The sequence below is a fragment of the Hippopotamus amphibius genome, chromosome 12 (genome assembly GCF_030028045.1).
Source record: "Hippopotamus amphibius kiboko isolate mHipAmp2 chromosome 12, mHipAmp2.hap2, whole genome shotgun sequence".
NCBI lineage: Eukaryota > Metazoa > Chordata > Mammalia > Artiodactyla > Hippopotamidae > Hippopotamus > Hippopotamus amphibius.
In genome coordinates this window covers 14,385,919-14,413,441 of record NC_080197.1, presented here as the reverse complement: position 1 = coordinate 14,413,441, position 27,523 = coordinate 14,385,919, and the positions used below count along the sequence as shown (strand labels likewise).

The 27,523-nt window shown below is 52.6% G+C and overlaps 2 protein-coding genes across 8 annotated transcripts in view; one reads left to right on the top strand and one right to left on the bottom strand.

The window, feature by feature from the left end:
• Positions 1-24,587, top strand: part of SLC12A5 (solute carrier family 12 member 5) — a 37,142-nt gene extending 12,555 nt beyond the window's left edge. The window contains exons 2-26 of one of the 2 annotated variants that reach the window (XM_057701676.1): positions 411-505; positions 841-972; positions 1,366-1,512; positions 2,318-2,372; positions 2,867-2,997; positions 4,908-5,149; positions 5,972-6,183; positions 7,827-7,997; positions 8,296-8,394; positions 8,543-8,600; positions 10,486-10,660; positions 11,272-11,390; positions 11,712-11,810; positions 12,732-12,851; positions 13,187-13,291; positions 14,572-14,740; positions 16,942-17,137; positions 17,961-18,130; positions 18,538-18,669; positions 19,610-19,717; positions 20,636-20,758; positions 20,851-21,050; positions 21,388-21,402; positions 21,670-21,803; positions 22,000-24,587. In XM_057701676.1, the coding sequence (XP_057557659.1) occupies positions 411-505; positions 841-972; positions 1,366-1,512; positions 2,318-2,372; positions 2,867-2,997; positions 4,908-5,149; positions 5,972-6,183; positions 7,827-7,997; positions 8,296-8,394; positions 8,543-8,600; positions 10,486-10,660; positions 11,272-11,390; positions 11,712-11,810; positions 12,732-12,851; positions 13,187-13,291; positions 14,572-14,740; positions 16,942-17,137; positions 17,961-18,130; positions 18,538-18,669; positions 19,610-19,717; positions 20,636-20,758; positions 20,851-21,050; positions 21,388-21,402; positions 21,670-21,803; positions 22,000-22,091 (3,299 nt within the window). In that variant the 3' untranslated portion in view covers positions 22,092-24,587. The remainder of the gene's footprint in view (positions 1-410; positions 506-840; positions 973-1,365; positions 1,513-2,317; positions 2,373-2,866; positions 2,998-4,907; positions 5,150-5,971; positions 6,184-7,826; positions 7,998-8,295; positions 8,395-8,542; positions 8,601-10,485; positions 10,661-11,271; positions 11,391-11,711; positions 11,811-12,731; positions 12,852-13,186; positions 13,292-14,571; positions 14,741-16,941; positions 17,138-17,960; positions 18,131-18,537; positions 18,670-19,609; positions 19,718-20,635; positions 20,759-20,850; positions 21,051-21,387; positions 21,403-21,669; positions 21,804-21,999) is intronic. The other variant, XM_057701675.1, reaches the window with a different exon arrangement.
• NCOA5 (nuclear receptor coactivator 5) overlaps positions 24,569-27,523 on the bottom strand; it is a 30,087-nt gene continuing 27,132 nt past the window's right edge. For 4 of the 6 annotated variants that reach the window (XM_057701677.1, XM_057701678.1, XM_057701680.1 and 1 more), the window contains one exon: positions 24,569-27,328. In XM_057701677.1, the coding sequence (XP_057557660.1) occupies positions 26,742-27,328 (587 nt within the window). In that variant the 3' untranslated portion in view covers positions 24,569-26,741. The remainder of the gene's footprint in view (positions 27,329-27,523) is intronic. The other 2 variants (XM_057701681.1, XM_057701683.1) reach the window with 1 other exon arrangement.

Sequence of the window (27,523 nt, the reverse complement as noted above, 5' to 3'; positions counted from 1 at the left end):
GCCAAAAGGGGTCACTTATTCCAAGAGGTGGCATATCCTTGGGGCCTCAGCTGCAGTGTTCTCTGCCATCCCCTCTAGGAAAGAGCATGGTTCCACCCCCAAACAGCAGGATGGGCCAGTTATGGTCAAGAAGGGGACCCTGGAGAGTCTAGGGTGTCCTGATTAATGAAGTAGGACCTGCAAGAGCAAGGAAGCACTTCCACATTCATTAAATATGCCATACATGCCAGGGAGTGCACTAGGCTTTTATACATGCTGTCAGCTAAAACTCTGCAAGGAGGTAGTATTAACTCCAGCTTTCCAATGTGCAAACTGAAGTTCAGAGAGTTAAAGTGGTCACCCAGCTGGATGCCCAGGCAGATGGGTGACAACCAGTTGGTGGCAGGCCCCTGACTCCTTTGCCTTCTCAGGTGATGGCAACCCCAAGGAGAGCAGCCCCTTCATCAACAGCACCGACACAGAGAAGGGGAAGGAGTATGATGGCAAGAACATGGCCCTGTTTGAGGTGGGTGGCTGGGGTGCTGAGCCTTCACCCACAGTTCACCTCCCCCTTCAGCAGCCACTTCCTCCCTCCTTCCCTGGGGGACAGTCCCCTCCTCTCTGTCTCTCCCTCAGGTCCAGCTTCTTCCTCGAACCTTCCTATCCCTTCTTCTCCTCCCCTCTATCCCTGCTAACCCCCTCTCTCCCTGTTCTCCTTGCCTGTTCCTCCTCCTTGCTCACCTCATCCCAGCCTTGATGGTTGTCACTCCTGGTCCCCATCTCTCTCAGCCTCCCACCATCTAGCTCACCCCATGCCCCTCTCGGCCCTAGACCCCCAACACTGACAACCTCCCTCCGCAGGAGGAGATGGACACCAGCCCCATGGTGTCCTCCCTGCTTAGTGGCCTGGCCAACTACACCAATCTGCCCCAGGGAAGTAGGGAGCATGAAGAGGCAGAAAACAATGAGGGTGGAAAAAAGAAGCCGGTGCAGGTGAGGGCCTTGGGGAAGAAAGGCTGAGGGAGGAAGGAGGGCTGGAGGGGAGAGAGGGTAGGGGATTGAAAAATGGATTCAGATGAAGGGATGGATGATGGAGGCAGAGGGATAGGAGGTAGAGGCTGGGGGAGGGGAAGGGATGGGAGATGAGGGCTAGAAATGGAGGGGAGTGGGAGGGGTGGCTTGAAGGATACATGATGGAGGCCTGAAGGGAGATGGGAGCCAGAGTGGGGGAAGGGAAGGAGGATGAGAATCAGAGGGAAGAGGGATGAAGGGATGGGGATAGAGCGAAGAGGAAAGTGGGGGATGGAGGGACTGGGGAGGAGGAGTGGGCCTGGGTTGCTGGTAGTGATTAAGGGCTGCAGAAACTGATGCTGGCCTCCCTGGCAGGCCCCCCGCATGGGCACCTTCATGGGCGTGTACCTACCATGCCTGCAGAACATCTTTGGTGTCATCCTCTTCCTGCGACTCACTTGGGTGGTGGGCATCGCAGGCATCATGGAGTCCTTCTGCATGGTCTTCATCTGCTGCTCCTGTGTGAGTGACACCCTCCCCTCTCCTGTTCCCTGACAGCTGGGGCTGAGCAGGGACCTGGGGGTGGGACAGGGAGGAGGGGGAAGCATGAGACCTGAGCTTTTTATAGGAACCACTGCGTATAATCTTTGAGAGTAAATTAGGTCTGACTGGTCCTCCACCATCTCACAGGCTAGTCCCTGATGGCTGTTAACCAGGTTTCACCTGGATATGTGCATGTGTGTGTAATTACACAGGTACTGCAGACTCATTGAGGAAAAAGATAGGTATACATGAATAAATAAAATTACCTACAGTCCCACAATAGTGAACATTTTGGTAGGTCTTGACTCACAAAAAAATGGACTTATGGGTCCCAAACAGCTTTGTAGCTGAATTATTCCCATCCTCTCTAAAAAAACCACGTGTTCACTAAACATCTACTTCTCGTGACATTTACATTTCCTCACACGTGACCCTCAAGCCCCCTCTGCATGTGAGGTAACAAGTGCTGAAGCTAGTACACCTGCCTATTTAATAAATGAAGAAACTGAGGCTTAGAGAACTGAAGTGACTTGTCTCCGGTCAGACATCTGGTCAGAGGCCAAGCTGGGGCTTCCAGAGCTCTCTGATGCTATAGCTTGCGTTTCTCCCACGTGCTTGGTGAAGAAGAGGTTTTCTGGACAAGAAGGACTTGGCAGGAGAAGGAGTTGGAACAGGACCAAGGAGAAGCACAGTGGAAGAGGACCTGTGGGTTTGGCAGGTGTTTATGGGGTGGAAGGTTTGGCCTCCACCGTAGCCACCACTCTGATGATCTCTCTCCTCACAGACGATGCTCACGGCCATTTCCATGAGTGCAATTGCAACCAATGGTGTTGTGCCTGGTATGTGACTGGGGCTTCTTGGAGGGGGAGGGGCCTGGATGGTTGGGAGGGAGACCTGGACAATTGGAAGGAGGGACAGTGTCCTGGGCTTTGGGTGCCATCAGGACTCCAGGGAGGCAATACGGCAGATCCGGGGGCTGGGCTATGATGTTTGTGGGGTAGGAGGGGGCAGCCTTGTGAAGGGGAGGGGAGGGAGGCTGCTGTGGTGTTGAATAGGGCAAGGCAAGATCTCCTCCCTTTGCCTGAGACCCCCTTTCTATCATCCTATTTTCTGAGCCATGACCTCCTTAGAGGGGTAATTAGCAACATGGTAATTAGTGCCGTAAAAGCCACTTAGAGTGTCTGGCTGGGTCTCCCACTGGTCCTAGGGCTACAGCCTCTACTTGTGAGGCCCAGAGAAACCCCCTTTCTACCACGCTCTCTGATCCGCCCTCATCCCCTACGGCAGCCCAGTGCCCCTCGAACCTCCTGCTGATACTGGGTTCTTTCTGCAGCTGGCGGCTCCTACTACATGATTTCCAGGTCTCTGGGTCCAGAGTTTGGGGGCGCCGTGGGCCTCTGCTTCTACCTGGGCACTACATTTGCTGGGGCCATGTACATCCTGGGCACTATCGAAATCCTGCTGGTGAGAGGGGCCGAGGAGGCGTGGGTGTGGGTCCCAGGCTGTCAGTGAGTTAACTGATACTCCCTGGACACCTCCTGTAGGCCGGGTCACTCAATAAGGCCAAGGGAAAATCAGACGTGGGTCTGTCTTTAAAGAGTTCACATTCCAGTTGGGGAGACAGGATACACTAATTATGTAACATGAACAGCTGTCGTTTATCAGGCACCCACTGTGCTCTCAGCAGAGTTCCAAGTGCTTTACAGTCATTAGCTTGAATCCTCACAAGGTTTAAGTATTATTATGCCCATTTTACAAATGAGAAGCTCAGAGAGGTGAGATGACTTGCTCAAGGTCACTCAGCTACCAAGTGGCAGAGGTGGGTTGGGAAGAGTACAATCATGGTAGAAATAATAATAGTCATGTCACATGATGACTGCCTATTGTGCACCAGGGACAGTGCTAGGCACTCTGTGGCTCTTAGTGGTAGAGGGCTGATGGCTAGAGGATTGCACAGGAGAAGAAGGAGCTGAGAAAGAGATGTTAGCAGTGGCTGATGAGAAGTGTTCAAAGTGGATGGCTGCTGACTTTGGTCTTGGTTCTTCCTGCCCCTGCAGGAGGAGGTGGGAGCCAAAGAAGGTTCCTTGGTATACAGATAGTGGGGCTGACATTTATTTCCTAAACCCCTCCTCTACCCAGGCCCTGTGGCCTGCAATGTATCATTTTGTTTTATCCTCACGACTCTTGCATGAGTTAGAAGATGTCCCCGTTTTACAGATGAGGAAAGCAAGGCTCAGAGAGTTTAAGGGACATGTGGAAGGGATATGAACCTGTGTCTTTCTGCCCCTGAAGGCCATGCTTGTCTACCCAACCACAAGTCTTCAGAGAACTAGGACAGCTTCTGGTTTGGGGACAGAATAGAGGAGTCCAGGGGAAGGGAGGATGGATGGGGAATAAAGGACCCAAGAAGCCAAATTATGAGAGAATAATAGACCTATGTGGCTTTTACAAAATCAAAAAATTAAAAAATTATTATGAAAGCAATTCTACCCACTACATACAATTGGAAAAAATCAAAGAATGTAAAAAAGGAAATGATCTCCTGAAGAAAATCATCATTAACATTTTGGTGTATCCTTCTAGTTTTTGTTTTTCTTTGTGATACTGTATTCTGTCTTTATAAAATATAACTCTATAGCTTTCTCTAATAATGCAAAACTCTCTTTGCAAATATCACTTACAAGTGAAAATAACTTTTGTAAGAATATAAATATATTAATATTTGGTATAGAAATTATGGAAAATACAGATGTGCAAAAAGAATAAAGATTATTCACATTTTTACCATTCAGGGGAAACGACTGTTAACATTTTGATGTATCTACACACAGACAGACATATATACACATATGTGTGTATATATTCACATGTAAGTACATATATATATTTACAAAAATGAGATGACACATTCTTTTTAAAAATTGATTGTTTTTACCTAATAGAACATGGATATAACTCTATGCTGTCCTTTCTAACAGCTACATAGTCTATTCGGAAATGTCATGATTTGTTTACCCAATCCTCTAGGGACGAATGTCTAATTTATATCTGCCGTTCTAATTGAAATAACAAAAACAATAGGTAATCATTAAGAATCATAGTTGATAACAAAAATAATGGAAATAATTGCTCCCAACATCTTTGCAATAACATCTTTTAATGAATGTATAATAGTCCTTGCAGGATAGACCATGATTTCCTTAACTATTCCTCTATCATTGGATGTCATTTCCAGTCTGATACTATTGTGAATATGCTGTGATGAGTTATCTTTTCTCCAAAGCCCTGCCTGCACCTCAGGTTATTTCCTTGGGGTGATTCTTAGTTGGCTCTCACTGGGTTACTTACTTGACTTCCTCACCCCTTCCCCACAGGCTTACCTCTTCCCAGCTATGGCCATTTTCAAGGCAGAAGATGCCAGTGGGGAGGCAGCAGCCATGCTGAACAACATGCGTGTGTATGGCACCTGTGTGCTCACCTGCATGGCCACCGTGGTATTTGTGGGCGTCAAGTATGTCAACAAGTTTGCCCTTGTCTTCCTGGGTTGTGTCATCCTCTCCATCCTGGCCATCTATGCTGGGGTCATCAAATCTGCCTTCGACCCACCCAACTTCCCGTAAGTGCTGCTGTCCTGAGCCTCAGGCATCCTCCTTCTCCTCCCCAGCCTGGTTTCAGGGTCTTCACACTAGTCTCTGCCAAACCCCCTGCCCCCATCTCTCAGAATCAGAGTGGTTGTGGATTTAGAGCAAACGTCCTTGGGAGGAAAAACCTCTCCTGCTTTAAAGGAAATCTCTTTAGGGTGGGATAACATTTTCTGGAGGTAGGCACAGTTTCCTTTGTGAGGATCAACTGCTTGCTGGTGAGGAGGACTCAGGAAGAGCCAAGTGGAATGATTTCTAAAGGGAAGACCAGCCTGTATTAGGGAAACCTTTCTTGGGTGGGGACAACCTTCTGCAATGGGACAGCCTCTTAATATTAAACACCTTCTGTATCATGGGGAAGGACACAGAAGGCAGGGTCTAGGGGCTCAGACCCCTGCTGGTTCTGCCTTCTCCCTAGGACAGATTCCCCTACATGCCACTGCCCAGAAGAACGGCACACGGAGACTGCTGTCCACGGTGCTGAAACAGCATCGCTCGAAAGCCGTGGTTCTCTGCCGTGGCTGCCTGCTAGAATCACTTTGGGGGGAGGGAATTCCCTGGCTGTCCAGTGGTTAGGACTCAGCGCTTTCACTGCCGAGGGCCTGGGACAAAAAAAGAATCACTTGGGGGGAGCTTTGAAAAAAAACGCTGATCCTGGGCTCCCTCCCAATTAAATTGGAATCTCTGGATAGGGGGCCCGGGCATCTGTGTTTTTTCTTGCTCCCCTGGCGGTTCCACTGTGAAACCGGGGCAAGGTTACGTCCCTCCCCACCTTCCTCCTTTGTTTCTCTCCCTAGGATCTGCCTCCTGGGGAACCGCACACTGTCTCGCCATGGCTTTGATGTCTGTGCCAAGCTGGCTTGGGAAGGAAATGAGACAGTGACCACACGGCTCTGGGGCCTTTTCTGCTCGTCCCGATTCCTCAATGCCACCTGTGATGAGTACTTCACCCGAAACAATGTCACGGAGATCCAGGGCATTCCTGGTGCTGCCAGTGGCCTCATCAAAGGTCTGAGGGAGGGAAGAGATCTGGTGCCCAGGGAACGCTGCAGGGATCGTGGCTTAAACAGTTAGGATTAAGGGACTCTCCTTGGGATTCAGTTAAATTCGATCAGTTTTAATTGAGCACCTACTCTGGGTCATGTTCTATCCTTGGGATCACGGTGGGGGCAGGAAGTAGAGATGAAAGGGTGCCTTTGTGTATTTTACCACTTGGTGGGAAAGAAAGCCATCAGTTTAACAAGTATTCACTAAGCACCTGCTAAATGCCTAGCACTGTGCTGACTACCAGGAACACAACATAAATAAGTCACAGCTCTTGACCTCAAGGAGTCTAATAGCAGAGACAGATGTAATAGCAAATAAATTATGACATGTGTAGATGTGCACTCAATGAACAGAGACCTCCCAAGGGAGGGAGTGGTCATGTGTATCAGGTGGTGAGACAAGCTTCCTAGACTCATCTGAGAAGGGTTTTGAAGGACAAATAAGAGATTTTCAGTTATACAAGGGGAATAAGGGAATTACAGGCAGAAGAACAGCTTGCCTAAAAGCATGCAGACACAGAAGAGCATATTGTGTCCTTCCAACCGCAAGTAATTTGGCATGACCGGGGCATAAAGTGCAAAGGAAGGAGGGGCAAGAAATGATGTTGGAGAGGCTGGCGTGAGCCAGACTGCGGTCAGCCCTGGAAGCCATGTTGAAGTTTGGACAGTGTTCTGAGGGCAATGAGGAGCCACCAAAGGGTTCTGAGTAAGGGATGGACATGGTCAGCTTGTTGTTTCTGAAGATTCACTCTGGCTGCTAATGTGGATGGGCTACAAGCAGAGAGGGAACCGAGTCAGGGAGTCTAGGAGGAGGCTGATGCTGAGTCCAGGTGAGAGATGACGGTTTTCTTACCTAGAGTGATGGAGTGACAGCAGTGGGAATGGCACCATGGTTCTCCCTCAGGGCTGTTTTGCCCCCCAGGACACATGTGGCAACACCTATAGACACTTTTGGCTATCACAACTGAAGGGTTATTACTGGCATCTGGTGTGTGGAGGCCAGGAATGTTGCTACACGCCCTACAATGCTATGGGACAGCGCTCCCCACAAGAATTGCCTTTTTTTTTTTTTTTTTTTTTTATCACAGTCATCACTAAATTTGCCATTTAGTGCAGAAGTGGAAGAACCCTGGAAAGGAAAGAAGGGGCATATTTGAGAAATATTTAGGAGGAATAACGGACAGCAGTTGGAGATGGTTTTGAGACGGAGATGGGGAAAGGGAGCAGTTGAGGGTCATGTCCAGCTGAGTTGATGGTGGTGCCATTTGCTGAGGTAAGGGATACAGGAAGGGAGCCACGTGGGGTGAGTAGGTGGTAACATCAGTTTGGGAGATACTGAATCAGCCTGAGATAGATCTTTGTATGTCTATGTCCCTCAGTAGGTTGGACCATTTGAGGGCAAGGACTAGATCGGGTTCGTGTGCAAAGCCCCTGCACATGACCTGGCCCAAAATGGGAGCTTAGGAAATGGTAGTGGAAATAAGGGCCAGCGGGAGTGAGAGGTGGTTGCCCTTGACCCTTCTTTTTGCCCACCCCACCTCCTGGCCCCAGAGCTCTGGCATCCTGATGTCTGGTCTTCTCCCTGAGCATCCTGTCTCCCCCACAGAGAACCTCTGGAGCTCCTACCTGACCAAGGGGGTGATTGTGGAAAGGCGTGGGATGCCCTCGGTAGGCCTGGCAGATGGTACCCCTGTCGACATGGACCATCCCTATGTCTTCAGTGATATGACCTCCTACTTCACCCTGCTGGTTGGCATCTACTTCCCCTCAGTCACAGGTGAAGGGGAGCTCAGAGAGGGAGGACTCTGCTGGGGAGTGGATGGGTAGGGAGAGTCAGTCATGACGTGGGGAATTTCTTAGTCCAGCAGCCCCATTACATAGGCAGGAGCCAACAATTCCCATTGGACGGGTGAGGGAATTAATGCCCAGAGAAGCCAAGTAACATGCCCAAGTTCTCATTTGAGTCAGTGGACCAGGACTAGATCCCCGGCTTCCTGACTCTGAGGCCGATGTCCTTTCTTCCCAGTCTGTCTGGTCTCCCGTGGCTCCTGTCCTAGCTGCTCCTCTGTTCACAGGGATCATGGCTGGTTCTAACCGCTCTGGGGACCTGCGGGATGCCCAGAAGTCAATTCCCACTGGCACCATCCTGGCCATTGCCACCACCTCCGCTGTCTGTATCCTTCACTGCTGGGCTGGGACCACCGTGGGTGGGGAGGGCTAGATGGAGGGCTTCTGAAGCTGCTGCCTCACCTGGCTGGCTCAGGAGGGGTGGGGAGGAAGGAGAACACCACGCTGGGAATTTTTCTTCATCCTCTGCTGCAGACATCAGCTCCGTTGTTCTGTTTGGGGCATGCATCGAGGGGGTTGTCCTTCGTGACAAGTAAGTAAGGGGATCAGGGAGGATGCTGTTCTGGGTGGGGTGGGGTGGGCACGGGGGGCCGGGTTCTGGGAAACAGGCCTGGCAGGGGAGTTGAAACCTGGGCAAGGGACCTTGTGGGAGGGAGGCCACAGGGCTTGCTTGTCGACTCACTTTCTTATAATTCATCTTTTTCTTGTCGCTCCAGCTCGAGAAGCATGTGTGGTATCTGATTTCCTTTAATGATACTTTCCTTTCCTTTTTCCTTAAAATCTAATTCTTTTACTATTTCCTGGATGTCTATGTGTTAGTTACTGTTCACGGTTTGGGGGGGATAAATAACAAAGATAAATAACTAATGATTTTTGTTCTGAAGGAGCTCTTTGGAGATGTCACCATACCTGTCAACAGACTTGAAATGCAGAGCGGTAGGGGTGGCGATAAGGCAAAGCCTGGGGGCTTTGGAGGTTGCGATCCAGTCCCAGAGGGTCGGGGAAGAGGAGATGCTGCTGGAAGTGCCTTACACACACTTTCTCATTTCTCCTTCCTGCTTTACAAGCTGAGTGGTAGAGACTACCTAGCACAGGAGGGGGAAGGGCACTCCAGGCAGTAGGAACAACATGGACAAAGGTAGAGGAGATGAAGAGCTGTGTGTGCACGTGTATGTGCATGTGTTCACGTACACACATGTATGGGTGCCTACAGCATAAGCATTCAGAGCTTCTGGAGCACACACTTCTGGAGGGTGTGTGCATACACAATCAGCAGGGTGAAATAGGAGCTCCTGTCACAGAAGTCAGTTTCCGAGGCGCCATTCTGGCTTCCAGGAAGTGGAGACATGAGGCTGGAGACCTAGGCTAGGGTTGGTCCTGAAGGCCTGGGTTTTGGCACCAGGAAATTGGAGCTTTATTTTATCAAACATGGGGGAAACCCTGAAGGATTTTAAGCAGGGAGGTGACCTGGCCAAATGGGCAATTTGCATATATTACACCTGTCAGCTTTTAGGGCACCTTAACCTCCATTTATCTCACTTCATTTCATCCTAGACCTCCCACAAGACTGCAAGGGATTCAGCAGGTACTCAGGATAACCCTTCACCTGATTCTTGAAATCCTTCAGCAACGGCCCATTTGAGAGCACCTCTGCTTGCACACTGCAGGGACAGGGCTCTCTCTACCTACTGAGGCAGCGTCTTCCATTTGAAGAGAGTGTCATTGTTAGAAAATGCTTTTCTTGATCCTCACACCACATACCATCACTACAGGATGAGGCCAGAACCCCCATTTTTTTAGATGCAGACACTGAGGTTCTAATAGTTTAAGGTGACTGCCCAGGATGACATTATATAATTGACCATGTACTAGAATCACTGTCGGGGGGGAGGGGCAAGATAAGGGTAGGGGATTAAAAGGTACAAACTACTACGTACAAAATAAGCCACAAGGATATACTGTTCAGCACAGGGGATATGGCGAATATTTTATAATAACTGTAAATGGAATACAAGTTTTAAAAATTGTGAATCACTATGTTGTACACCTGAAACTTATATAATCTTGTATATCAACTCTACCTCAATAAAAAAAGAGTCACTATTAGTACCACGTACCAGGCGCTGTGCGAAGCATTTTGCATATGTTTTCTCCTTATTCCTCCCACCAATCATATGAGTTAGGTTTATAATGATCCTCACTTCACGGCTGAGGCACAGAGAGGTTGAACGTCTTGCCCGAGGTCACACAGAGAGAAAGTGCCCAGGTCATCAGGGGCGTTGTCTGTCCCTTGGTCCCTGCACAGCCTAGCCCTGTGGTGGACAGACAGTTGGTCCTGCAGTTGGCATGGGAGACCTTGGAAATCCAGGTGGCATTGCTCACCCAGCATCTCCTGTCCCTTTGCTGCTTCATTCCAGGTTTGGCGAAGCTGTGAATGGCAACCTGGTGGTGGGCACCCTGGCCTGGCCGTCCCCCTGGGTTATTGTCATCGGATCCTTCTTCTCCACCTGTGGGGCTGGGCTGCAGAGCCTCACGGGGGCCCCACGCCTGCTGCAGGCCATCTCCCGAGACGGCATAGTGCCCTTCCTGCAGGTCAGCGGGGGGCAGGGTGTGGGGACAACAGTCCACCTCCTGCACCAGGCAGCCAGGCCCCTGCCCAGAGTGGCCACGCAGTGAGCAGGGGCCATGGCAAGCCTTGAACTGCCTTCTGGGCCCTGCTGCTCTGTGCTGCCACTAAGGAGAATGGGCTGTGCCTTATCTGGGATTTGGTGCAATATCAGGGCCATCTCTTTGGGCTGGGTTGTCTGCTCTTAGGGGAAAAATGAATGGCCCTCCTTTGGCCTCGTGATTGGGCAGGGGCTCAGGAGGCAGCTAAAGCACAAGTAAAGAGAAGGGTGCTCTCTGTGGTGCTTAAAAAAAAAAAAGACTCAGTCATGGCTCCTCACTGGCCCCCTGTAGCTCCTCTTCCATCTGTCTCCTCCTTTCTCCCTTCAGGGATCATTTGAACTTCACTGCACTGGGGTACCAATGTCAGGGTGGGCAAGATACAGCAAAAACCTGGCATCCCCTTGGGTACTTTTAAAGGATGAGAGATACAGCATCCTCTCCCTGCCTCTACTGTACTGGTCCCCAAGACTGTAGGAGAGAGACAAGAAGTCCTTAAGGTCACAGGCCCCTGTGATGGTTGGTTGCTCTGTCCTCAGGTTTTCGGCCATGGCAAAGCCAACGGAGAGCCAACGTGGGCCTTGCTCCTCACTGCCTGCATCTGCGAGATTGGCATCCTCATTGCATCCCTGGACGAAGTTGCCCCCATCCTCTCTATGTGCGTGTTGGCTTCTTGCCCTCCCATCAGCTCTGGGGGTCTCTCCACCTGGATCCTCCAGCTGTGAGCCTGGACAGCCCACCCAAACACTTTAACAACCCCACTGTCACAGAAACCTGTCCTTTGCTATACAGAGATTCATCCCCACATGCATCAGGGCATGTTGTAAGGGGATTTGGCCTTTGAACCTCTTCCTAAGCACCAGAACATGATTCGGCCATCTCCCCGGTTTTTTTCTCCTTTCCCCCCTTTTTCTCCCTGTGTTTCTGTCACTGCCTCCCCTTGCATCTTTGTCTCTCCCGGGGCCTTTCTGTGTTCTAGGTTCTTCCTGATGTGCTACATGTTTGTGAACCTGGCCTGTGCAGTACAGACGCTACTGAGGACGCCCAACTGGCGGCCACGCTTTCGCTATTACCACTGGTGGGTGCCTGTTCCCCCTCCCCGCCCCACAGGACCATCCTCTCATCTCCTCCTCATCCCCTCCAGGTCTCAGGATCCCAAGCTCCAGCTTCTGTAGCCCAGCTAGCATGAGAAAAGTCCTGGAAAAGGTCTCCTTATAATCACAAGCAATAACATAACAGAGTATAAACAGTCTCAGCTAGAGTCCCTCTCCTGTCAATAGTGCTCGACACCTTCCAGTCTCAATGAGGAAACCTCAGTTTCCTCAGCTATGTAATGGGACAATAACTGCACCTACCTCATAGGCCCTTGGGAGCACTGCAGTGCTCGGTGCACAGAGGATGCTCCTCAGGTTGGGCTAGACTTCTGATCACTTTGCTGGATGGCTCTTTATCCTCACAAAAGGCCTGTGGGGCAGACAGGGCAGCAATGATGGTGCTTGTTCTACCAGAAGGAAACGGAGGCTCCAATAGGGAAAGGGACCGGCCCAAGGCCACCCACCAAGACTATGGCACACCTGGGCCAGAACCCAGGCTGCCTGCCTCCCATCTCAGTGCTCCTGCTGTGCCAGTCGCCTCTTCCTGGAGTCACATTCCTCCTGGGAGATCTTGCCTCCAACTATCCCCAGAGATCCCTGTCTCAGAACCCACCTGGCAGGGTGGTCTGGCAGGGTCTAAGGCACTGGGACAGGGCAGTGTGGTGACTTAGGAGTTGGGTGGGGCAAGGGGTGGTGCCCTGTCTGTGGTGCTCATTCATCCAGAAGGCCCCATGTCCCCGGGGTGCTCATGGAGATGATGGTGATAGTGTGAGTTCCCCTAGACCTGGCTGTAGCCTCTCAGGGCTTGCCCAGGCCCCGCCCCATCTAACTCTTGCTGTCTGAGCCCCAGCACCAGTGACAGTCCCGCCAGGACTCAGAGGCCGGGTCTCCCTCCCACTGTCCAGGACACTCTCGTTCCTGGGCATGAGCCTCTGCCTGGCCCTCATGTTCATCTGCTCCTGGTATTATGCCCTGGTGGCCATGCTCATTGCTGGGCTCATCTACAAGTACATCGAGTACCGCGGGTAAGCATGGGAAGTGGGGAGGGCTGGGTGAGACGGAGGGATAGGAGGGGGTGAGGAGGAGAGAGGGGTGATGGTGCTGGGGGTGGGGTGGGGATGAGGCAGGAAGTGGGAGAAGATGGCACTAGAGTGGAGGGGAAAGGATGATGGGGTGGGATTGGGAGATTCATGACAGGAGCAGAGGGGCTGAAGCTTTGAGAAGTGGAGGCAGCAGGAGCGACCTCCCTTCTGAGCCTGAGGTAGACAGCTCTGTGCTGGGACGGGCACTCCAGGGTGGACGGTTCTCCCTGACACGCCTTGGCTTTCTGTCTCTCGCGATCCCCCCTCCTGGCCCCCAGGGCGGAGAAGGAGTGGGGCGATGGGATCCGAGGTCTGTCTCTCAGCGCTGCTCGCTATGCCCTGTTACGTCTGGAGGAAGGACCCCCGCACACCAAGAACTGGAGGTGAGCGGTGGGGGCACAAGTGTGAGGGCTCAGCAGGGGGAGAGGAAGGGAGCAGGGCCTGACCCTCCCCGCCTGCTTTGTTCTGCTTTTGCTGAGTGGCGTTCAGCCTCATATGAACCCTTCCCACCTACAACACCGAGGCTGAGCTGAGCTCCAGACATGTGTTCTCCAAAACCGTGCCTGCCACGCCAGTCTCCTGACCATCTATCCATCCATCCATTCATCCCATCGTTTGTTAAAAAATAAAATATATGAACGCATAATCTATGCCCCGCCCCCTTCTGGTCTCTGGGGATGTAGTGACCTCACAGTTCCGTGGACAAGGCAACGCGCACAGACAGGTAAGTGTAGTATCATGTAGCACTTGCTCTGGGAGAGGGGGAATCATCCGCTTTGAGAATTATAGGGCTTCTTAGAAATCTCTAGATTCATAACAATCTCTCCATTTTACTCACGTGACAATCAGGGCCTAGAGAAGGTCTCAGGGGTCATGGAAGCAGAACTGGACCCGAAATCTTCACCTCCTGCTTTTCAGCCCAGGGTGGTTTCTAACTGATTGCTCTGCAAGCCCAGTCCCTCCTTCTTCTCCCTCAGGTTCATTTTGCTAAGAGTAAGGCCTGGGACTCTGAACTAAGCCTAGGACATCGTTGGCTTGTCCTTTGCTAATGTCTACTAAACTGGGCTTCCAGAGACCCAGGCTTTGCATAATTTGTCTGTGGATCCTCAAATGCTTAGCACAGGGTCTAGTCCAGAGTAGGTGCTTAGAGAATGCTATTAAATTGATGGGTGGCTGGCTGGCTGGGGAGGCTAAACGAATAAGGAGATGAACAGGTAAATAGATGGGTAGATGGCTGAGTGTATATATGTATGGGAGGGTGGCTGGGTGAATAGATGAATGTGTGAGTGTATGGCGGTAGGTGGATGTGTGGGTAATTGAGTGAATAATACATGTGTAGGTAAATTAACATGGATATGAGTAGATAACTGAAGGATAAAATAGATGGGTGGGTGGATAGGTAGGTGGATGGATGCATAAGTGAGTGAGGTAGATGGAGAGATGGGTGGGTGGATGGATGGATAGATGTGTGGGAGATGGCTGGATGGGCTGATATTCAAGGAAATGGATGGGTGTGTAGGTGGATGGGTTGGTGGTGGGTGTATAGGTGGATGGGAGTGTGGAGGATGGGTGGAGAGTGAATTCACCTGTATATGGCATATGGGTGTATAAGTGTATGGTGCATAGGTGGTGGGTGGGTCATGTGACCTTGCACCCTCTTCAGGCCACAGCTGCTGGTGCTGGTGCGTGTGGACCAAGACCAGAATGTGGTACATCCACAGCTGCTCTCGCTGACCTCCCAGCTCAAGGCAGGGAAAGGCCTGACCATTGTGGGCTCTGTCCTTGAGGGCACCTTTCTGGACAACCATCCCCAGGCCCAGCGGGCAGAGGAGGTGAGTAGAGGCCCTGGTGGGGAAAGGGGGAAGGACGCAGCCCTCAGGAAGACAGTCTTTGCTCCTTTCCACTTGCCTTCCTACCACCTTTGCCATCAACTGGGGCTCAGGCTTTTCTGTCCTCTTCCTTAGAAGAGAAGTCCAAGGGCTCAGCGAGTGAGTTCCTTAGACTCCAACTCGCAGAACCAAAGATGATCAGAGCCGGAAGGGCCCATCTTATGGATAAGGAAACTGAGGCTTAGAGAAGTCAGGTCATTCGTTTAAGGACAGAAAATGGAGACTCACATTAGAACTGCTAGACTCCTATTCCAGACTTCTTCAGATTTCTTCCTGCCGAAGTGCAAATCTTTTAAAGCATTTTCAAGAGTGGATTCTTTTGGTCCTCACACCACGTGGAGTCGGCAGGGCGAGTATCCCTATTTGACCCAGGGAGAAACGGAGGCCCAGAGAGGGAAAGCAGCTTGCTGAAAGTCACAAAGCTGGCACCGAAGCATAGTCAGGATTTGAACCCAGTCCCTGACTCCGGCTCCCCTGCTGTCATTCCCATCCACGGGTCCACGTCCACAGAACACTGTACAGAGCCCGTGTGGGCTGGGGCGGCCGGGGCCTGCAATGAGCAGCACTAACAGGTGTCCGGTGGGTGGCAGAGGAAGCGGGTTCTGTCTGTGATTCAGGTCTCTCTCCCCTTGGGGCCATGGCTAGAAGTGCAGAGAGGAAAGGAGGCCTGAGGGAGGTGAGATGAGACAGGGAGGGGCACCCCTCATGGCTTGTGACAGTTGTTGTTTCTGCCTCATGGGGCTGTTCACACTGATCTGTCAGGGCCCAGGGCTGGAGGCCTCCACTGGTCAGTTTAATTCCACATGCAGGGGCTTCCTAGGTGGCGCAGTGGTTAAGAATCCGCCTGCCAATGCAGAGGACATGGGTTCGATCCCTGCTCCAGGAAGATCCCACATGCCACGGAGCAACTAAGCCCGTGTGCCAATAAATAAATAAATAAATAAATAAATTCCACATGCAGTGGCTGCACATGTGCTGTGTACCAGGCACTGGGCTAGGCCCTGGGGGACATGGAGAGGTAGAAGACCAAATCTCAGCCCTCCAGGTGGTCTTCTGGGGAAGACAGAACATACACAGAAGGCTCTCAAACCCATCTGAGGTTGATGGGTGCTACGTTAGCGTTAATTAACTGCAGAGTAATAGAATGTGTTGAGTATTTATGATCTCTCAGGCTGTATACTAAGCTCTACTCACATCATGTTATGTCATCCTCCCTCTTCCTAAACAAGGTAGCTGTCACGATGCCCATTTGACAGATGAGAAATCTGAGGCTCATAGAGGGAGGTGGTTTGCCCAAGGTTACTCCGCAGTTATTAATGCTAACATAGCACCTGTCAACGTGAGGTGGGCTTGAGAGCCTTCAGTGTATGTTCTATCTTCCCCACCGGCCCGTGACCAGCTTGAGGGCTGGGATTTGGTCTTGTGCCTCTCTGTCTCCCTTGGGGCCTAGCCTGGCGCACAGCACATTCTCAGCCACCGCGTGCTGAATTAAGCAGGAGGGGGCAGAGGTAGAAATAGGAGCCCTTTCTGTTTCACAACAGAGGCTTGGTTAAGAGTATGAAGGATGGAGTCAGACCCCTGGCTTGAACCTCTACAGTAACATCCATTATCCGTATGGCCTGAAGCAGGTCTTAATTTCTCTGAGCCTCAATTTCCTTACCTATAAAGTGAGAGTAATAAGAACACTTCCCTCATTGTGCAGATTGAATGTGCCTTTGAAATGCTTACCATTATGCTAACTTTTAAAAACTGTTAAAACCATATTGTCTGGCTATGCAGGGGAGCCCAGTTTCATTCTGGTTTGGGTGGTGTCTGAAGATGGTGATGGTTGAGTTGGGCCAGGCAGGTTGTTATGGACAACAGGGGGAGGGGGGCTGGGGGGTGGGGGAGAGCTTGCCGGGGGCCTGTGTGAGCAACGGCAGGGTGGTGGGAAGTGTGGGGTCCGAATATGAAGAGCTTTGATTGAGCAGTGAGGAATGGGGGCCACAGGTGATGGGGTGCCAAAGGCTGACATGATCAGAGCTGAGCTTTAGGAAGCCGGGGCTGACAGAGGGGAGAGATGGGAGGTAGGGAGGCTGCAAGGGGCCGGGCGGGGCTCGGGAGGCCTGAGGCCGGTCCTTTTCTGACCCCTCCCCTCCCCCCAGTCCATCCGGCGCCTGATGGAGGCAGAGAAAGTGAAAGGCTTCTGCCAGGTAGTGATTTCCTCCAACCTGCGAGACGGTGTGTCCCATCTGATTCAGTCCGGGGGCCTCGGGGGGCTGCAGCACAACACGGTGCTCGTTGGCTGGCCCCGAAACTGGAGGCAGAAGGAAGATCATCAGACGTGGAGGAACTTCATTGGTAAAGCTGTGTGGGCTGGGGGTGGGGGAGGGCTGAGTGGGGGTGGGCTCTTCTTCTTTGGGCCTGGGGACCATTTCCCAGGCATAACAAGTATAGATTCGGCACATGCAGGTGATGGTGTCCAAAGCCGGCCAGGTGCCAGGCACTGTGCTGGGAGCCCGGGGACTCAGGTGCGAAGGAGACTGTCTTGGCTCCTGCAGGGTTCACAACCCTGGGAGGAAGACAGTGCACGGCAGTGGGAAAAGCGACAGCTGTGAAGTCGCTGAGACCCAGGTCTAAATCTCACCTCTGGCTCTTCCTCGCTGTGTGATTGTTCACAAGTGCCTCACCCTCTCTGAGCATCACATTCCTTGGTAGTAGTGGGTAAGAAGTAATACAGTAACTAACACAGACTGTGTTCTGTGTGCCAGACATAAATGCAGGCTTTCTCTGATTCTCTCAGCAGGCCTGTGAGGGGCTAGGCACTGCTGTATCTTATTGGTGTGAACCTGAGGCACAGAGAGATGATGGTCACGCAGCTGGGAAACCCTGAGGCTGCTTTATCGGTAGATCCTCGTTAGAAGGTGGCTGAGAGGATTAAGTGAGCCCTGCATGGTCAAGTTCTTAATCAGAAAGGGCAGGTGTTGTTATTACCACTTGACCGGTGGGGAAACGAAGGCCCAGAGAGGCTCTCCCAAATTCAAACAAGTGATGAAGCCCAGGTAGATGGGGGTTTTCTGACTCCTCAGCCCAAGGCCGAGATGGGACGGGGCGGGGCACTGGGTGCCAGAAGGGGAGCAGGGTCCCTGTTTTACCGTCTGGCCATCTCCTTGGTCTCCTCCAGAGCTGGTCCGGGAAACCACGGCCGGTCACCTGGCCCTGCTGGTCACCAAGAACGTTTCCATGTTTCCCGGGAACCCCGAGCGCTTCTCCGAGGGCAGCATCGACGTCTGGTGGATCGTGCACGACGGCGGCATGCTCATGCTGCTGCCCTTCCTGCTGCGGCACCACAAGGTGCGCGTGCGCGAGCGTGCGCGTGTCTGCGTGCACGTGTCCACGCCCACGGGTGGGGCTCCAGGGCTCCGGACTGGCGCCGGGCTCCGTGAGAGCTCCTGGGAAAGGGCTGCAGTCCCCGCCTTTCACTCTGAGATGTGGGGAACTGACTGTGTCTCCCCTTGCAGGTGTCCTTGAATTATAAAGGAGAGCAATGTTTAACTCAAGCGTGTGATGCTTTAGGGGGGGACCCTCTCCTAAGCAGAGGTGTTTTTGTAGGGAGTGGCCACTGAGAGGATTGGGAGGCTGCATGTTTGTGTGGGTAGGTGGGTGGGAAGGGTGAGGGAAAGGGTTCTGTCTACGTTCTGACCCTGTGTCTCCACATTGCACCTGGGCTGGACCTTTCTGGGTTCCCTTCACCCCTTCAGGTCTGGCGGAAGTGCAAGATGCGAATCTTCACTGTGGCCCAGATGGACGACAATAGCATCCAGATGAAGAAGGACTTGACCACATTTCTGTACCATTTACGTATCACTGCCGAGGTCGAGGTGGTGGAGATGGTGAGTCCCCAGGAGCCACCTCTGACGTTTTGGAGTTCCACCTGGCTTCTTTCCCCTTGGCCCAGAACAAAATAGGGGACACCCAACTCCCATCAGCTTGTGATGCTGGATGCCTTCCCCCCATCCACTTTTCAGCCTCTCACATATTCACCAGAGAGTCCATCCATCCATCCATCCATCTATCCATCCATCCATCCATCCATCTACCCACCCTTTTCTCCTTTATAAGAATAGCCATATCTGATAATGCTAACTCCATGTAAGGCACTGTTCTGTGCACTTTATATATATTACTTCTCACAGCAATCAATGAAATAGATACAGTTATCATCATTTCCATTTTACAGGTTAGAAAATTGAGGCACAGAAAGGTTAAGTAATTTGCCCCAAACACACACTAAGTGGCAGAGCCAGGATTCAAACCCAGGCAGACTGGCCCTAGAGTCCATGCTCCTAGCAGTTACCCTCTACAGCCTCTCATCTATCCATTCCCCTGAGCTTATTTATCCACTTATCCATCCTTCTGTGTATTCATTAATCCACCCATATACCCGTTAATGTGTTTATTCACTCACTCAGCCATCCATTCATCCATGTATGTATTCATTCATCTCTGTGTTCCTTTTAAAAGTTCTTCCCGCTCTCCATTCACCCAGGTAATTAATTAATCCACTCATTCATTAATTCACTTATTCATTGGCCTAGTCCCATGGTTGGCTGAGGAGGGAATGAGCTGCATTGCCTTTAAAGAGAATCACTGTCTGCTTTGTCCTTGCCTCCCACAATTGTTGATTAAACTAGGTCATTGGATAGAGAAGCCCTAGGCTGGCAGAAGGAAGGGGGCCTGCTTCCCTTCCCTTGGCCTTGCACCTGAGCTCAGAGCTCATACTTTCCTCCCTTGCTCCACCCCCACCCCATCCCCACCCCTACCTGCACACAGCATGAGAGCGACATCTCAGCTTACACCTACGAGAAGACATTGGTGATGGAGCAGCGTTCCCAGATCCTCAAGCAGATGCATTTAACCAAGAACGAGCGGGAGCGGGAGGTGAGGTTGCCCTGGTTGGGCTCAGAGAGTCTCAAGCTGCTGCCAGCTCTGGGTCTGCACAGGTTTGGGATGGCCCACTCCTGGCACATTGGCATTGCCATCTCCTGGCACTGGGTTCCCCAGCAGCAGGGATTCACACTGCAGCTGCCTCTATCAAGCCTCCCAGCCAGGATACAGAGGGCCTTTGGCGTGGGTGACGGATCTTCCTCTCTCTATGTGACTTCTGGGGCCCAAGGGAGAATAGTGGATGCTAAATATGTATGGGTGATGATTCCTCAGGGGTGTGGGCTGCCAGTGTGGGGGACAAGGGATCATGTGATCGACCCTTAGAGAGTGGGTAACAGATGGATATTTCAGGATATAGTTGTTGATGAGAGTTGGGGGCAAACCTCCTAGGGTGAGGATGGTGAGTTCTCAGGGGTAATGATGATGAGCTCTCATGTGGTACAAGTGTAAGAGCTCCCCAGTGTGGGTCATTTGGGACCACTAGCCCTCTGGCATTTGGATGAAAGCCCCACCTCAGGGAGTGGGGTCCTTGGGAAAATGAGTGATGGCACACTGGGGCTGGGGACAGAAGAGCTCTCGGAGGTAGGTGACAGTAAAATTTTAAGAAATGGCATGCTCACTGACCAGTCAGAACTGGCAGTGGACCATAATACTAAGGTAGAGCCCATCTGGGCCAGGTGTTAACCCTTTGGTTGTTGGACAGTGGCGAGGTCAGAGGTACTAGAGAGGAGTTGGAGTGGCCAGGTCAGTGGGGCAATAGCTATTTGGTGTGGAAACATCGCAGTATTTTAACAACTGGTACAGGTCCCGAAAGTGTACATCCTAGCTGAACGTCAGCTGTGGGGGTAGCTCTTTGCAGGGCGTGGGTAGTGATTTCCAGCAGAGCTGGCACCGACCTCTGTCACTCCCCAGATCCAGAGTATCACAGATGAGTCTCGTGGCTCCATCCGGAGAAAGAATCCAGCCAACACTCGACTCCGCCTCAACGTCCCAGAAGAGACAGCTGGTGACAGTGAGGAGAAGCCGGAAGAGGAGGTATGAAGCTGGGGTGGTTTGGCTCCAGCCAGTGGGAGCAGAACCTTTGGCCTCCAAAGGAGTCACATGCTGTCCCTACTTTCATCCCTCAGGTGCAGCTGATCCATGACCAGAGTGCTCCCAGCTGCCCTAGCAGTTCACCATCCCCGGGGGAGGAGCCTGAGGGGGAGGGCGAGGCAGATCCAGAGAAAGTGCATCTCACCTGGACCAAGGACAAATCGGTGGCAGAGAAGAACAAGGGACCCAGTCCTGTCTCCTCCGAGGGCATCAAGGACTTCTTCAGCATGAAGCCGTATGAGCCTGGGGGCTAAGGGCTAGGGTCTGGGGTGAGCCTATGGGTCTTTGCTCCCCATGGCAGAACAAATGAGCAGAAGGGGTCCTGGCCTGGTAGTTGGAATACCCAGCCCAGACTTTGTCTTGGTTTCCCCATCTGAGGACTCAGGTTGGGCTTGATTGCTAAGGGTCAGAACTGTCAGCTGCAGGCAGTGGAAGGTGAAGCCTGGGGGCTGGGAGAACAGGACCAGTTTGCACACAGGGTGGTTGATGGTGGCTCAAGTCCTCAGCTTCTCCTGCTTTTTCTGACCCCTCTCTTTTTCTTCCTCTCTTTGCTTCTCTTATGTTTCCTGAAGGGAGTGGGAGAACTTGTAAGTGCTTCAGAATTTTTAAATTCCCTCCTAGGTTGGCCAGGGTCCCTACTTTTCTCACTCTACTATGAACACTCAGTTGGTGCCCCTGACCTCTGGGGTCTCTGAATAGCCCAGCCTGGTGAGGTCTAGGGTTGGTGGTCCCTGGCTTGCAAGGACCAGATCCCAGCAGCCCAGTGCTGGGGTGGGGGTGCTGGAAGGGCGACTGGATCCAACTCTCCCCTCTCCCAGCCTTACGTGCCCTCCTCCCTCCCTTCCTCCCCGCAGGAACCAGTCCAACGTGCGGCGTATGCACACCGCCGTGCGGCTGAACGAGGTCATCGTGAAGAAATCCCGGGATGCCAAGCTTGTTTTGCTCAACATGCCTGGGCCTCCCCGCAACCGCAACGGTGACGAAAATTGTATCCTGGGTTTAAAATTGGGACGAAGGGGGAGGTGGACATCAGGAGACTTGGGTCCTAGCCCTGGGAAGGAAGAGCTGAGCCGGGTCGGCTTCGGAATCAGCACCGCGGACAGGGACGCGAGTCCGGCGTTCCCGTGGCGCCCTGATTCCATCGGGAGGGAAGGGGACAATCTTTCTCCTTGACGGGCGCTCAGATATGGAGTTCCTCGAGGTCCTCACCGAGCATCTGGACCGGGTGATGCTGGTCCGCGGCGGCGGCCGCGAGGTCATCACCATCTACTCCTGAGAGCCAGGACCTGCCACCCGGGCCCGAGCGCGTCCGGCCCGCGGCCCCGGAGCCCTCGCCGCGCCCCCCGCCGCTGTCACCGTTTACACACAGACCCTGTGCCCGCGCCCTGGCCCCTTTCCCCGCTGCCTGAAGCCCGGAGGCCACGTCGGTCGGGGCTGACTCGGAGAGGGCCGCCCCGCGCGGAGACCAGAGCCCCGGGCGCCCCACTGGCGCCCTGTCGGCCCCGGCTGCCCTTTTTCTAAGCCCGACCTGGCCCCGCCGGAGGAGACGCTGCAATAAAGGTGGGAGGAGGCGCGGAGAGGAGCGGAGCTGGGGCTTTGAGGACCCCCGGTAGTCCGCGCCGCCCTTTCCCTCTTTTCCCGCGCCCCGCCCCGCCCTCGCTCTGCGCCCCTCCCCCGGCGGCCCCGAGGGCGTGGGTGGGGAGGCCGCGCTCCGCCGTCTGCGTCACCTTTCCTCGCGCGGCCGCTGGCGCGGGCCGGCCGAGCCTATACATAGTGTACAGGAGACATCGCGTGTATTTTTAACGTCCCCATATTTCTGTGACTAGAAGCGCAACGGACTTCTCGCCACTGTCGAGCTCTCCCGCTGGGGGCGCCAAGGGAAGGCGGAGGCCTCGGGAGGCTGGGTTTTCCTTGACGTCCGAGAGTTTGAGAGCAAAAGTGCTTTAGGCCCAGGCGGGAGTCGTGGTCCCTCGACACCTCCTCGACGCCTCCTCACCCTTTCCGCGCACCCTTGGCTTCCGACCCTTCCCTATAGTTCTTTCCGGAGACGAAGCGAGACAAATGTCCAGCTTTTCCTGGATTCGCCTCCCAGCGGATGTGAGCTTCCACCGTGGCTGCAGAGATGCTCGCAGCCCCTTCTCATCGGCTCTTATGCAAGCTGGGGCCAGGATAGGGGAGGGGCGCTCCTCAAGGGAGAGAAACCGAGAGAGGCCCTCGCCCCGCCGAGGAAGCCCCGCCCCGGTGCCTTCGCTGGGGGAGCAGGCGTCTCTCCTCAATCGGCTTGTCGTCTGCTCCCCCCATCCCATGGCTCTTCGCCAAAGACTGAAATCGGGGAGCTGGAGGGCGTCCCCTCCCCCGGAGTTTCCTCCCTGAGAGAGGTGAGGGAGGAGGGGGCTGTACTGGGTTCGGGGCCGGACCCGCAGGGGAGGCCCCAGCGCTATCCCTGATGTTCCCTCTCCTGTCCCCGTCTGGCAGCTCTGGCCTCGGGGACCCAGCCGCCTTCTCCGCGTCCCAGGGCCGGGACTCGCTGCCTAGCAGCGGCCTCTAGCTGCGTCTCCCAGGCACTTGGGCTTGGGGGAGGGCTGGAGTCGCCATGTGCTTTGTTTTTAGCGCCTCTCTGCCCTCCTCCAACTTAGGACCCAAGGCCTTTGGCTTCTCCAACACCAGTCCTTGGCGCTTGTGCTCCACCAACCCGGTCGGAGGTGCCCTCTACCTTTAGAGAAACCGCATTGGCCGGGTTCCCTTCCCCCAGGGCACGTTACTAAGGGGGACAGGCACTGCATGCTCATTCCAGCGCCCTCTGGGACTGGGTACAGTACCTCCAGCCCCAGGGCCCTGAACGTCACACCTAGTTAGACATCCCGCCCACCTCCCAGAGCTGAGGCTACTGGGTACTCCTGACCTCACCACCTCCTTTCCTTTGAGCCCAAGGCGGAGCTGGAGCTGGTGCCATCTAGACTGGGTCACGTGAGGCTGGAGGTAGGTTTGGTTAGGTCAAGGCCCCTCTGAAATTTGATCAAGGGGCTGGATAGATTCTTCCAGGTAGTAATCAGAAGTTGGAGGTATTAGACACCAGCACTCCCCACCCCCATCCTCCAAAAGACCTCCCTCTGAGAACCACAGCTGGGTCTAGCCTTCTGGGGGCCTGAGCACTCCGGGGCTGAAGTGGTGGGCTAGGCAGAAAGGAAAGGGGGCTGTATTAACATCCATTAGGGAACCAAAGTTGCACTATCTGGGCCCAGACTGTCTGGTTGGCAAGAGCAAAGTTTCCGTTGATGAAAACAGACATCCCACAACACGACCCCAAGTTTTCTGTACTACATGTGCAATATTTGTTATGAATGTTATCACACGTCACTCATCAAATTATCTTTATAATCATGTAGCTAGATGTTTCATGTCCATTCAAGTGACTTTTATTCTGAGTGCAATATTTCAATAGCCTTGTAGTGATAACTAGTGTTGCTTTTGTTTTAGATGATCTATGTGCAGGGCAATGCAATGAAGTTGAAAACCCTTGTAAATAGGAGAGGTTGCAAACCAAATCAAGAGTATTTATTACTATTCTTAGGCCTGCCTTTAATTTTCAGTGTGTTTCAGTATTCCGCATTCTGCCTCAGTATTGATCTTGTGTTCTTTGTGCCAATGAAAAGGAGAGGGTTGGTTCTTTCCTTTATTGTTGAATGCTCCCATTTAATGCTTTACAGCTTTTACTGTATTAATTTTTTAGATTCCCGTCTGCACAAAATGCAATAAAAATAATTTTATTATACCCTTTACAGCCTGAGGTGTGCTGTTTGGACACTCCAGGGGGAGAATAAGGTAGGAAGAGGGGTATTAAAGGTGGCACTCCAGGAGGATCCCAGGCTGTTAATCAGAAACATTGACCACCACTGACAGAAGAGTCAGGTGGGCTGATCCCCCAGGCCTGGCTGTCCAGTTTGTGTACTGATAGCTCTGGGGTGCTGTCCTAGGGGGACAAAGGAACTGGCAGCAGGGGCACTGCACCCACATCTCCTATGAGATGGTGAGCACTTCTAGGGCAGGCTCAGCAGTCAGCATCTTGGTCCCTAACCCACTGGAGGCTTTGTGCCAGTCGCTTCACTACACCCACCCCAAGTTTCCTGATGGGCTCTTTTAAATGCTCTCCAGGACACCTACCTGACTCTGGTTCTGCCAACTCCTTGCATGATACGCTGGAGAGAGGGTGGCAACTGAGACAAAATCAAAACAGGAGAGTACCCCACTCTCCACTGGCCTTTGGCCACAAATAGCCTCCTCACAGTCCTGTTTTCCTATTCTAGAATAAGAGGATAAGCCTCTGACACACAAAGTCTGCCACAAACAAGGACGTTTACATAGCATTATAATTAACCAGCAGGCTTTTGCTCTGAACGGTTATTAAGGCATCTAACGAGGTGAGCAGCATAAGAAGAGAAGCTAGGGTTAAAAGAGATTTAACTGCAGGTTGAGGACAAGAGGGGGCAGACTCACGGCAGACCGAAACCAATCAGTGTTGCCAGGGAACCTCACTTTCAAACTCTGGGAAGGAATGCCCACAAAGAGGCCTGTGGATATTCACACCCAAGAAAGACAACACACCTTTCACTTTTTCATTTTAATTAAAAAGTAATCATCTCATCTTATTAACAACACAAAAGTTTCAAAGAGGAAGAAAACACTATATAACACAAACAGGTCAGAACATAAAATGCTGCCATCTGGGGACCTTGAATTTTTGAAACCATTGTTTACTCAGCCACTGGCAGGGACTCAGCTGAAGTCACTGCTCTCCCTTGTCTCTGCCAGGGGCCCCTTGAGACTGATCCACAAGGCTCTAATGAACACCATCCCTAGGGAGAGGGCAGCTTCCTTTGGCTCCGTTTAGAGCAGCAGCCAGAAACCCTCCCTCTAGTAATTTCACTCTGGATCAAAAGTTATGAAGAGCCGCCTATATCAAGAACATGTCCAGCTACCAAAAGTCTGACATCAAAATGGTCCCTACCTCCTGCTGCTTAGAAAACAGAACAAGAGCCTGATTTTTGAGCCAACCGCCCAAAGCAATCACTGAAAAAATGGGTGTTCACTGCCAGAGTCCAGAGCTGCCTTCTCAGAGCCGACTCCATGAAACTACCACTGGTGAGGGAGAGGCTGACAGAAATGTTAGGGGGTAAGAGTGATTAAGGCCCAGATTCACAGTTTGTGTTAAACTGCTGGTGACTGGAGCTATTCAGTCCATGGGAGATCTTCCATCAAAATGAAAGCCAAAAAGAAAGAGAAAACCAGAAAACAACCTGGGTCAGGCAGAAAAGTGGCTGCCCTGGCCACACCTCAACAACTCCAGTTGTTGACCGGCCGGCTTATGAATCCTCAAGCAGACCCCACGTACGTGGGATGGGGCATGATGACGCCGTGCCCACCAAGCCCAACCTGCTGCTCTGCAACCCTACACGGAAGCTGCAGGCAGGAGCTTGAGCTCTGGTGAGCCTGTGCGAGGCTGAAAAACCTGGTAGGTTCAAAATGAACAAAGGCAGTGGCTCCCAACATGAAAATGCTACCTCAAATTCAGCCAGTTGGGCCTTGGCTTCTTCCTCCCCCACCCCCACATTCAGCTCATAGACAAATAAAATACAAACTGAGCCCAGACACCTATACTGCCCATGACCCCAGAGATATTTATTTTCTACCAAAAAACAAAACAAAAACCCCCAACAACAACAAAAATACACCTCCAATGTAGTATAAATTCTGACTCTGGAAGGAATAAGCAACACAGCCTTGGGCAGAAGAGAGCAGATGGTAGAAACTTATGACATTCGATGTGGACCTGGATAGGCGCAGAGAACATCCTCCAAATAACTCTATTTAGAACGCAATAGGTGGGAGACCAGGGGAAGAGGGGACCGAGGGTAGTTGAGATTTAGCCTCAGTAATGCCTCTGGTACGATCCCATGGGGGCCTGGGGCCGCCCCACCTGTGCTGTTGTCTGGCTAACCAGGTGGGAGAGAGCAGGGCCACTCTGGATCAGAGTGTCCAGAGCCTTCTGTACACTTGGATTGTCAAAGTTGATACCTGTGGAAGACACGGGCCTCTGGCTAGCTAAGTTGCTGGCAGGTGCCAGGCGAGTGGAAGGCTGGCCAAAGAGCCCTTGGGAAGGAGCCCCAGGCCTGGGACCCATGTTCCGAGCAGATCCTGCCTGTCCCAAAATGTTTGGAGGCTGACTGCCAGAGGCCTGTGATCTTTGCTGAGGCTGGCTGTTCGCTATGGAAAAATTCTGGTTCTGGGTGTTTCCGGCAGCAACTGAGGGGGAAGCAGAGCTGCTATTGGCCGCAACCGTGCCACTATTGAAGAGGCTGAGGATTTTGGCCTGAAGCTCTTGCTGGGAGGTGGGGGGTGCAGCTGGAGTGGGTGTAGCAGAGGGGAGCACTTGGCCGCTCTGGAGCGGTTGGGAGCTTGGCTGTGTCTTCAGCGAGGCACCCGAGGTCGCCCCGAGTGGTTGACGGGAAATCGGGCCTAGAAGACAGAAGGAGGAGGTATCTGGTTGAAAAGTACCCTCCATGGGCAGGAGGCTTAGCAGCCCAGGGAAGAACAACAATCACAGATCACATCAATCACACGGTACACAGACTATAACATCAATTTCCCAAAGGGGCCACCTCATGGTATGTGCTGTTTCCAGAAACAGCTTTGTTCCCCCAGAGAACTACT